Source organism: Melozone crissalis, unplaced genomic scaffold, assembly GCF_028551555.1.
Source record: "Melozone crissalis strain CALT ecotype California unplaced genomic scaffold, PUWL_Pcris_2 ptg000005l_1, whole genome shotgun sequence".
NCBI classification, from domain to species: domain Eukaryota; kingdom Metazoa; phylum Chordata; class Aves; order Passeriformes; family Passerellidae; genus Melozone; species Melozone crissalis.
The window spans coordinates 3,832,615-3,844,815 of NW_026535783.1; the positions used below are offsets into that span (position 1 = coordinate 3,832,615).

The 12,201-nt window shown below is 43.0% G+C and overlaps 1 protein-coding gene across 2 annotated transcripts in view; it reads right to left on the bottom strand.

Moving 5' to 3' along the window:
* Window positions 1-12,201, bottom strand: part of CAST (calpastatin) — a 51,726-nt gene that overhangs the window by 16,934 nt on the left and 22,591 nt on the right. For both annotated transcript variants that reach the window (XM_054284127.1, XM_054284117.1), the window contains exons 4-7: window positions 5,738-5,797; window positions 1,441-1,491; window positions 1,112-1,168; window positions 779-895 (exon numbers count right to left, since the gene is read on the bottom strand). In XM_054284127.1, the coding sequence (XP_054140102.1) occupies window positions 779-895; window positions 1,112-1,168; window positions 1,441-1,491; window positions 5,738-5,797 (285 nt within the window). The remainder of the gene's footprint in view (window positions 1-778; window positions 896-1,111; window positions 1,169-1,440; window positions 1,492-5,737; window positions 5,798-12,201) is intronic.

Here is a 12,201-nt window from a genome sequence, read left to right on the forward strand (position 1 = left end):
GAAAGAAATCTTCAGGGCAGGAAAGACTTTGAGGCCCTTTCCAAGTCTGTTTGGAAAACTGTCATTTACTTCATGTAGCTCTCAAGGCACCGTTAAACCCCAGCAGCAAAAGGTGCTCAAGCAGGTGGGGTGAAAATGCTGCAGGCAGGAGGTGGAGGGGCAACACAACCACACAAAATGCAGATTTCTGCATTACTGACACTGCCATTTACTGCCAAAAATATGGGTGTTGGAGCAGAGCTGCAGGAGCCCTTTGTGTTACCCCATGTCACCAGACACGTACACACCAGCAGACCAAAACAGCCACATCCTGATGCCACCACATGCTTTTCCTTCACATTTTCTCTTCATTTACCCTATGGAAATTTCCCTTCCCCAGCTTTTTTCCCCAGCTTTCATCACTTTAATTTTTTTCAGAGCCTTGCATTCAGGGCTGACCTGCTACATTTGCAGAGAACACTGCAGTGAGAGAGCAAGGGAAGAGCCTGACAAAGAACCAAGGACGGCTGTGAAGCTACAAGGAACTTAAAAAATACCCAAAAAACTGAGAGAAAAACAGAAGAGCCCCAAACACACAGAAAAATGCCTAAAACTGTGATGTTTTTACTGTTATTTCCTTGGCCAAAAGCTTAACTACACTGTGATTTTTGGGGGCCCAAAAGTCTCACTTGACAATACTCAGCTAAAAAATCCACAGTGATGTGGATTCCTAACACTCCCTCAATAAAATAATAAAAATTAGCTTAGATAATAAAATCTGGTTGTGCTTGTACAATACCTTTGCTGTCTCTGCAGAGGTTGCTGCTGGAGGCTGGCCAGCCTGAGTTGTAATTACTTTTCCTGTGTTATTTGGTTTAGAAGTTGTTGACACAGTAGGTGTGGTTTGGTTTTTTCCCTGTGTAGAGATAAACTATTATCACTAGATACGGAGAACTGGCTTTTTGTTTTTTTCAAATGATTTTTTTTTTAAATGAAAGACAGAAGTAAAGTACCAGAAGAAACCCTTTTTAAAAGTAAAGTAAAATGCCAGAAGAAACCCTCATTAAAAAATTCAGAGAGAGATAGAGATACAGAGAGAGAGAGGGAGGGAGGTAGAAATTATACAACTTACATCATTGGGTTCCTTTTGCTTCTCTTCAGACAGCTGCTTATTTGGAGAGTCTGTTGGCTGTCATAAAATAAAGTATTGAGATAATTTACCATTTCCACCACTCAGTGCTAGAGAACATGATCCCTGGTAGTCCAAACAAGCACAAGACAGATCTAAAGATGGTTAAGAGGACACTTCTTGGGCTGTTCTGAAGTTTATGCACAGATATGTCACTGGTCACACACCAGTTTTATGTGACACAGAAACAGCCAAGAGTTCAGCCTCGTTTTTCAACGTTAGTAAAAGAGCAAAGTGCAGCAGCTCTGCAAAGGTGAAAGGCAGGTATTTACCTTGTCTGACTGGGTGGTTTTTTCAGCTCCTGCTTGGGTTGTCGGTGCGGACTGAAATATAAACAACATTTATGCAGAGATTAATATGCATGTTTATTTGCAGAGGAACACATTATGTAAAGGAGAAGATCAGACAGGTTCACACTTGTCAGCACACATGCTGTCTAACTACTACGCACTAATCTTGCATTTCACAACATCCTAACAGAGGCTGCCAGTGATTTAAGAGCACTCGAATGTGTGCAAACATCCACACACAAACACACTCATTCCTCAGACAGGGAAAGATGTTAAAATATAATAACCAGTTTGATACCAAACCCAAATTGCCAATAGCAATTTCTGAAATAGACTCAAATATTATTTGGATTATATGGATTAAATGGATTATTTTTCACTAATTTATCAATAAAATAATTATAATTGCAAAGTAAGTAGTTATAAAAATACATGTAGACTTAATGGAAAAGACATTAATTACTTAGATTCAACAGCACATACACAGGGTGGGATATGTTCAGTTAATATCCTTATACTACACAGCAGAAATTTTGTATCTGTTCTTTCCTCTGTAACCTCCTAATTTTACAACAGAGCTGGACAACCTGGCTAGGATAATATTACATGACTGCACTTCCAGGGTTTACACCTGAAAACCTTCTGCAGCCATGCCACAAAACCAATTCCTGTGACTCATCCAGTCAAAGTACAGCAAGCAATAAATTACAACAGTAAGATGTGAAAAAGAAAAATTACAGAATTGTTATGTCTGTTGAGAAGAGAGAAACCCAGCCTCCTCACCGTATTTTTCTCCCTATTTTTTTCCTGCTGCTTCAGCTGCACTGTGAGCAAGACAGAAAGAGCCTTTCATCTGCCAAACATTCATCACCACTTAGAATCACCCAGCTTCCGTTTTCTGGCTGACCACACAGAGAAATTTGCTAAGTTTGTTTACATTTTGTTACGCAAGTGTTCACACCCCCACACTGAACTGCAGACACTTGGCTGGGAAACCCTGAGCACACATTAAATGCAGATGCCTGTGCATAATCCTGGCAAAGGTCCTGAAGCTTTGAGGGACACACCTCCACACAGAAAAAGGGAAACATTGATGGAGAGGGAGAAGCAAAAATTCTCAAGGTGAGAAAAAGATATTAAAGGTAAATGATTCACATAAGGTCACAGATCCCCACCTTCTCCCCAAATTCCCTGCTTTATATTTTGTCTCGATGCCTAAAACCGGATTAAAGCACAGCAACTCTCAGGTTCAGTCATGCTTTATGTGCTCCCATTTGTGTGTCCTTGTTAATGACAACTGCTAACTCAAAGACACACATCCATGTTTGTACCTGTACATGAAATAATCCTGTAATGAAAGGATAATCCAAAATTTTCCTAGTTTACAAGATAAATTAAGGTTGGGTGTGTTTCTGTAACATCTATAGCAAAGAGTCAATCAGACATGAGGTGTCCTTCAGCAGCAAGATGCAAAAAATGTAACAGAAGTGCAAAGATGAGGTATAAAAAATACAGAGTTTGACTCTTCTTGCTCTGGGACTACTGCTTGCTCAGGATTCTAAGCACCCTGCTTTCAGAGTACAAATTCAGGTTTTTCTTATCTGCCTTTCAGAAGAAAACGAAACACACCTTATTTTTGCAGGACCATAAAACACATGTACTTGCACTTCTGCCCACACCCAACAACACCTGTACAGAACATTGAATACAAAATCTCAACTTGCCAAACCAGTTTTGAACAACTGTAAGTCTTCTTTTTTCTACTGTAAATATTACTTTACTGAATACTTTATGCACGTTCTGTGTGAGGTATGCATCATTCACTGTCCTTTTGTAATAAATTTAAAATATGCAGAATTGACCATGCTATAAATTTATGTTTGGTGATGCTAAAGAATAAACAGACCCATATGGGCAAGGATTTGATTCAAGACTTGCACACAAAAACTGAGGCCACAATAAAACACATTATTATAAACACCTGCTCACACACAGAGGCGTATCAATTTAGATATACTTTTAGCAATTACAAAGTTCAAGTATAACTTTAAAAAAAATCAGACTAAAAAACAGGTAATCAAACCAACAATTTTAGTATGAGACTATCCATTCAGAGGAATTGTTCAGCCATCCTTTAAACAGAGTCAGCTGTGAGCAGCCACAGACTGAAGCCATGGCATCAGCTGATGGTGTGCACTGAATTTCTGAGGAGAAAAAGATGTTCCACTTCCCCTTCAACTGCCTGCTTCCACCTGCACTGTGCCGGGATCCAACAGGATGCATTTCAAACCGACTGAAATGGTCTGGAAATGAAAAACAACAATTTTTTCACTGGTTCACAGTGCAGTCGCACAAATGTGTGCAAAAGGAAGGCAGCTGAAGGGGACGTGTTTGTGGCAGTGGCAGAGGCAGCACCCTGTTTGCTCCAACCCTGCCAAATCCACAGGTGCTGGCTCTACACCCTGGTCCTCCAAAATGTCCACCTAACCCCAGGCTTTGCCCACAGAACGAGAAATTCTACATTCCTTCCTCTGCCACAGTGAACTCAGAGCTTGCTCAGAGAGGGCACAACTCTGAGGGTTCATTGGATACACACACAGAGAGAACTGAAAGTTAAGGAGGGGTCCAGAGCATGTGTAAGAGCAGTGACACACTGGAGAGACTACAGGAAGGACAAATAAGATGTGGTTATAGCAGGCAACTGGGAAAGATCTGTTAATTTGCAAGAAATTTAGGACTAGAAATTGAAGTGACTCAGCAACCTTATTTCTTTTGAAAGAAGTCTACTGTCAAAAATGCAAATAACTTGTTTAATCCAGCAGGAGAAAGACATTAATAATGCAACAGACATTAAGAGAAAACATTAATTATGTTGCACATGCAAATCCAGGCCACTGTTTCAAAGGGATTTGTGTTTACCAACCTTACAGTGCTGAAGCATGCCTCTGCTACTCTATTTTTGGCTCATTTACCACATTCTTCTGAGAGTTGTTTTAAATTTCAAGTAGGGAAAGACCATAGCTGTCTGGGTTAGACCATATGGAGAACCACAGCAGTAATGAACACGACACAAATGAGTTTGCCCACAAACACAACAGGGAGGAGAAACCAGATGCTGGCAGATGCCTCCATTTGTGAGTAATGATGATGGTGCACAAATGGAAAATTTGTCTAATTGCCATTCAGCTCTTAGATGTACGTGTGCATGGAGGAAAAGGGTTTTAAAAGGCTCAGTGGAATGTAATGGCTAATGCAGAGATGGGGGTGCAGGCCAGAATGAACAAGAGGAAAAGGTTATCACAAAGAAACTTCTCATTTGACAAATGGAAAAAAAAATATCTCTCTGAAGGTAACCAGACCTCAGCTCTGACTGCGCCAACATGCTGTAGGTGCCCAAAAGGTGCCCTGGCAGGGCCTCCAGCAAGGCCATTTACCTGCAGAGCTGGCTCTGCCTCCACCAGAGCACCCACAGGGACCCTTCCCACCCTCATCCCTCCACGCACCCCCTTTCTGGCATTTACACAAGGTTCAGGCAGCCTGAGCCTTTTCCACCACACAAGTCCCTGCTGGCCTGGTCTGGAATCCAGCTTTTGTTGGTTCTGCTGTTATGGCTGTGGAAAATGGAAGAGGTGGTGGGGAGAAGCATTAATCATTTGTTTGAACAGCACAGGTAACTCCTGTTAGGCAACGTGAGGACAATGACTCTCTCCTGACGAGCAAAGGACAGGACTGATGACACAGCCCTGACACTGAGGAAGCCCCAGCCATAAAACAAGACAGAACAAGCGTGAAGGGCAAAGGCAGGGGAGCTGTCAGACAGAGAAGCACAGGAGATTAATGAGAAGATGCAACTGAACGTACAGAGAGAGCTGAGGCTCATCCTGGCTTGGTTGAGTATGTGAAAAATCATCAGCAGGTAAATGACCCTGCAGTTACACTGGGGGGAGCTATACACATGTCACAAAACTGACAGGGCTAAAATTTGACGTCGCAATTAATTTTCTTTTTATTGCTGTTGTAAAAACCTCTGGTTGCTTTGAATAGCACTTTTCTTAGATTTTTTTTTTTTTTTTGGCAGAGGAAACTAAGCTACGATAAGAAATATGGGTAAAGTTACTCAGTATCAAAGTGTTAAAAATCAAATTCCATATGAAACCATTCCATGGCATAAATTTATGTTTGGTGATGCTGAAGAATAAATAGACCCATATGTTAAAAATTAAATTCCATGGCTTCATTCATAAGCCATGCAAGCATGATTTCCTCCTGCAATTCTTACCCTAGTTTCAGATGGCTTCATAATTTGTGGTTTTGGTGCATCTGCAGAAGGAGACTGCTTCTAAGAGAAAAAAAAACCAAACAAAAACAAACTTTACTTTTGTAATAAATACTTGTATCAAGCGAGCATAAAGAGTCTGAATTCACTTGGTATCCAGATGAAAATTAAGAATAAATTATTTCTGGAAATTAGAGTTATTATTTGAGATCTTTTGCCTGGCCTGTATTTCTACAATACATCCATGTAGAACTTTAACAGTTTGCTGATGCCCACAGACCTTCTTTAAACATTATATTTTCTCCTCTGACATGCATGACAGCAAATTTTCCAGTAAGTACCCAGACAAATTCAAATCCTGTTCTCACACTGAAGCTCATATACTTATTTTGCAGGATTCATCCACACTTCTTTTTTAATTTTTTAAACAAAAATTGTGCCTTAGGATTTACTGGTTTGTTACAGAAAACATTTAATACATTTAAAGTATCAAACTCAGATATGTCAAGACAAAAAGGAGTAGTCAATATATGAGCAGCACACGTCCTCCTCAGTATTCCTATAAATCATCTGACCTTTTTGGAACCCCACAAAGGATATGGTCTGTTCTCCTGGCTTCAGGGATGTCAATCTAAAACCACCACGGTGTGCTGCTGTTGTGGCTGTATCAAACTTCAAAGCCGAGAACACTCCAGCTGTCTCATCAAAACTTTATAAAGAAGTAACACTACTCCTCTATTCCTGCTTCATGCTCCTCTGCTTAAAGGTGTATTTTGTATTTTTGCATGCGCTTAAATCTGTATCCTATTATTCTGTGATTTGCCATCTCTGCCACAGTAACATATTCTTAGGTAACATTTAAATTTACAGCACAATTTATCTTTTTTTTTTTTTTTTTACTTTTTCTCTTTTCTATCCATTTTTTACATTATTTCTGTTTACCATGCTACCTGAAGTATGAAAACACACACACAGAGTTTGAATGAACAGAAGCCATATTACTACTCCAGAGCCCAGAGTGGCTTCTTACTTCCACATGGAAAAAAAATAATTCCCCCAACTTTTTGCAGCACAAGGATTTCTCAGCAATAAGAGAAAAGCTGTACAGAATTTAAAATGCACACTATGATGACAAGAGCATGGTCTCCCCACCAGCTTAGTTGGCTTCTCACACACGTCAGTGAGAGGTTTGATTGTTCCAAAGATTTATTATGGAGAATCTGCAGATGTCACACTGCAGAAAAGTAAACAAATTATTGCTGCTTCCATATGCCTACAGACTGACTACTTGATAGGTGGGAGCTTTTGCATGGGTGGAAATACACATAGGAATGTAAAGAGCCTCCTAAATTACAGCCGAAAATTAAAGTTTTTAATAACCTTTTAACCTATTTCCACTACCACATCAGGTATTTTTTCTTCATTTGCTCTTTAACAGTCTTCCTCTCCTTTCCTTTCCTCAGCAAGAAATTAATCTGAATTCCTTCTGCATGACTAACAAGCAGGTATCTGTTCTACACCTTCTTATTAGTCACCATAGTCCCTGTCTGCTTAATAATGAAAACATTTATCTGAGCCCTCCTCCCTTCCAGCCCTCAGAAAACTCCTACCAAGACACTGCCTTAAAATGCACTGAAAAATTCTTTTTCCCCATGTCCCATCACAGCAGCACCACCAAAACCTGCAGGGATGAGTGAAAACCTCCCAAAATCCCAGCTGCTTCTTCCTGCCCTGTCCAGCTGGAGGGCAGTGAGCAGCAGAAGCAGAGAGGTGAAGAAGGGAGGAAGAGGAGCAGCCTGGAAATAGAAAACAGCTCAATGCACAGCCGCTGACCAGGTCTGTGGAGGACACCAAGCCATCCTCCCTGGGGACAATCGGAGGAACAAAGCCCTGAGGAGCCAGAGGAAAGCAGGACAGGGGGGAAGAGAGAACAGGACAGGGGGGAAGAGAGAGCAGGACAGGTGGGAAGAGCACAGGGACCACCACAGAGCGCCTTGCTTCACTTCCCCCACTTCCCGCTCAAATCCCACAATAAAGACCCACAATTTCCCACTCTCTCCCCAAAAAGAGCACTCCAAGGAAGAAGCAGGATCCTTGTTCTGCCAGCCCTTCACCCAGCAGGGTCAGCAGCCAGACTGGTAACGCCAAGAGCTCCAAGCCCTCTGTCTGGTGTGGCCACCACTGTGCCACCTTGTCACCACCAGCCCGGCTCTGGGATCAACCTCTTACCCCACGCTGCTCTGGTGCTCCCGTCCCCAGGACCCTGCTCTGCCACCAGCTGTGCCCAGATGTTTCTGCCACAGCTGCCCAGAGGGACTGCAGGAGGCGTGAAGCAACACCAGGACGTGTGTCAGGCGTGGAGGTAAATAGTGAAGTGCTGCCTGGCAACCTGGCAACAAAACCCTCCTGAGGCAGGAGGAGGTTTTTGTTGTGTGGCTGTGGCACACCCTGCTCTCACCCCGGCATGCTCAGCCCCTCACAGCAAGGCTGGGGTGTCAATCAGTGAGGGTTTAACCAGACCAGGAGGCAGAGAGTGTCAGGAGATGCTGCAAAGGGAGAGTGGGGTCCTCTGAGCCATCAGGGATCCCTGGAGGGGAGAACCAGCACAATCAGTGCTGCTTCCCCTCTTCCTGCAGCTGCACCCCCCGTGTGTCATGCCTGAAACCAGGCATGGGTTCTGGAGTCTTGGGTTGGCTGTTGATTTGCTGCCCTGAGATGTGCAGGGTGTCTCTGCTTTGGCCCACGCAACTGAAGAACAAGTCTGGACTCTTCACTTTTCGGTCTTGAGGTTGTTTATGAATTCTTATCTATAAAATTTTCTTTCTGCTCAGCCGAGGTCTGCTCAGCAGGGCAGCCACAGGCACTCTGACCGCCCCCAAGGCGGGGTTGTCCTTTTATACAACAAACTACGTATAACATATTTACACTTAATTCCCAATACCCATCACCTATGTTAGACAGTGCACTTCTACTCTAGACCAATCCCAAAGTGCCAACGTCACTGCAGAAAATGGAGAACAAGAAGAAGAAGAAGAAAGGCTGGACATGCCCAAGTTCCTCCATCTTGTCCCCATAACCCCCATACCAAAAATCCTAAAATCTACATTTTCACCTGTGATTATTTTGTTATTACACCATTCAAACCTCTGTGACTTTCAGGTCCTCATAGAAAGCTGGCAACTTGCTCCAGGGGTCAAAATCAAATCCCCAGGTGTCCTGGGCTGCATGTCAGGGTCTCTGAGCCCCCCGGTGGGGTCCTCATCAGCTCTGGACACCCGGAGGGATGCACTGAGTTCTGACACTGGAGGATGCTGTGCCAGCCCTGGTGCCCTGTGAGTGAGGGGCAGGAGGGATCCCAGCCTGGGGATGGCCAACACACAGCTCTTGTGTCGGAATCCAGGACATTCCTCTGGCTGCCCTGGAGGACTCCAGACCCTGGGAGGGGGCTCAGAGACCTTGGCACAGAGTAAAAAACACCTGGGCCTTCCATTTTAACCCATGGAAACAATTACCAACTTGGTGCAAGGAGTTACAAGCCACAAGGGTTTGAGTAGAATGATAGTGAATTTGTCACAGGGTGAAAAAGTAGAATTTTGGGGTTTTTAGAATGTGGGGTTCAGGAGGCAAGATGGAGGAATCTGGGCATGTTCTTTCTCCTTCTTCTTCTTGGCCTCCATCTTCTGCTGTGATGGTGACACTTCTGTTTTAGGGTAGAGACTGTGTAACACAGGTGGTAGGTATTGGGAAGTTATGGTAAATAATGTACATGTTGTTTTTAGTGTAAAAAGATAACACTGTCCTGAGGGTGTCAGTGTGCCTGAACCCAACCTGCTGGACAGACCTCAGCGGGTCAGACAGACAATGTATTAGATTAGAGAAAATAAACAACCTTGAGAACCAGAGCCAAGGAATCCTGACTTCTTCTTCAGTCTCAGGGCTGGGAAAAGAGACTTTCTAACACTTCAGGGTCATCTTGACACCAGAGAGGTGACACTCATCACTCTTGTGTTAGCTGGGAGGGAAATCCACAGCACAGCATCCAGGACCACTGATGGCACACCAGGAGCTGCTCCCTGCCTAAGACTGCAAAGATCACCACAGCAGGGACTCAACATACAGGGAAGAGGTTATAGGACAGCACTGATTGGGAAAAGACTGATCCCTGTTAATTACCCCACCCTGCCAGCAGAGCTGCTGGGTGAGCTGCAGTGTGGGGCAACATCGGTCTTTGCACAGGAGCTGACCAAAGGACCTCAGGTGCTCTTGAGTTAGAGGATGGCTTTCCAAAAAGGACTAATGAAGAGATCTGGGATCTAATTTGACGGAATTAAGAGAAGGAATACCCTTGGAAACTAATTTGTCAAGTTAGCAGGGCAGTATTCGTGCTGGTTGAAAGAGAACTGTCACAGAAGCCAAGCAGGATTAGCAAAACAAAACAGTCAAAAACTGGTTATCTGATCTCACTGTGAGTATTACAGAAATCTGCATGAAAAATGGAAAGTGTAACAGGAGAAGAGGAAAATAATGGTGACAACATCAAAATTAAAAATTTGAACAGCTCAGAGAACTGGATGCAGATGCCCTCTGGAAAAATAAAACAACAGGTAAATAAATCCATGAGTGCTCTCAGTTTCACAGACCTAAAAATCACTGAAACTACCCCAAGTGCAGTGAGAGCCAACATCAATTAAAATTATAAATTCTGGAAATTTGTGAGATTCATCAGGCTGGGGAAGGTCATTGCCCAACCTCAGAAAAGAGCACAATGCACTAGGTGGAGCTTTTCAAAACCAGAAGAGGAGCTGCAAACATTTAGCAAGCAACCCATACAGAAATGCTGAGATGGCAACAAGAAGATGAATAAGAATCAATAAGAATAAAGCAACAAACCTCCAGAAGAGGACACACTGTCAGTGCAACTTTTCACTTTACTTGAGGTGACATTTTCTCAAATAAAATGGAGAAATTGGTCTGTAACACTGGGTTACAATCTTGCTTTCAGACAGCTGAATAAAGCAGTGTTCCTGATCTCTGACACTGGTGGTAGCAGCAACACAAAAATCCAAAACAACACCAAACCCTTCTAGACAGGCAGCAATAGTGACAAAAACATGCAAAGGCCATAATGTCACAGACTGAGATTCTCCTACCAAAAACAAACAAGGGAAGAGGAATCTGGGGAAAAGCCATCTGTTGCTGTGACAACATAAATATGAATGTAAAATATAACTTCCAGCCTCTTTGGCCTAAGCTTCTCTAGGTCAAGTGCTAGCACAATTTTTGCCATCACACTGCAGCAGAGAAGAATATTGAAAGATACGAGGACAGGTTAAGGGGGAAAAATTAAGAAAAAGTATGTATGAGGGAATTAGTGGCAGGAAAAGGTGAGTCGGGACCTGATGCTTTGTACTCCGGTCAGGGCCCCAAGAAAATGGGAAACAGAGAAGTGACTTAGCCTTTAATAAAGCATCTTTCAGGTCTGTGCTCAGAGATCTTCCTTCTGGAGAGAAGAGTCACTCTGAGGCAAAGGCTACCTGGAAAAATGAGGCACCTCCAGCTCCAGCAGCTTTTGGGGGAGCTTCTATAAACATTTTTAGAGTGGTCTAGCTGAACTCAGTCTAGAACAGAGGACTCAAGAGCTGCTCAAGTCCTCTTGTGGGATCACACCCTTTTGGTATGACTGAGCTGGGGCTGCTCCTCAGGCTTGGAGCCCTCAATACCTTTGATTTCACAACTACCAACTCACAGGGTGTGTAATGCAAGGGAAAACCTCACCTACCTGCCTGTGAGCGGCTGCTTCTCTCCATGAATGGCCCTAACGACGAGCTTTAATTAATGGTGCTTGCAAGATGTGGGCAGCAAAAGCTCTTCAGAGAACCATTGTGAAAAATAATGGGTTATTTCACTGAGGTGTGAAATACCACTTGAGCTGTAAAGAGGTTAAACCTCTCACTTGCTTTGATGGTGTGTGGCAAGGGCTGTGCAGCCCTCCCATCCCTGGACACACACACAAAAGGCAGAAGGTGGGACAGGGATAGCACCAAGGGGGTCTGTGTGCACATGGGACAAATAAACACATAAATCTATAAACATGTGTATTTAAAGCTACACATCATGTCAGATGTGCAGTGACTTAAAACGGGGAAAAAATCCTAAGCATTACCTCTTCATACATCTTTCATTGCTACAGTATCTATAATAGCTGAGTTAAAATATTACAACTTCGAGTGCTCCTGTGTCATTTTCCATCCCAAGTAATTTTGGAACTATTCTACTGTTTTGCAACTGCTGCTCTTACATGCAGCTCTACTATTATATTTCTAAAAAAAAAAATCAGCTTTTCAAGAGAAAGATAAAAAATACCCACAACAACCAAGAAAACAGCATTCTTCTCAAGATTTCAAGCTCTCAGTAAATTTTCTGGAGGCTTAATACTAAGAATCCAATGAAATGGGAGAGCAGGATGC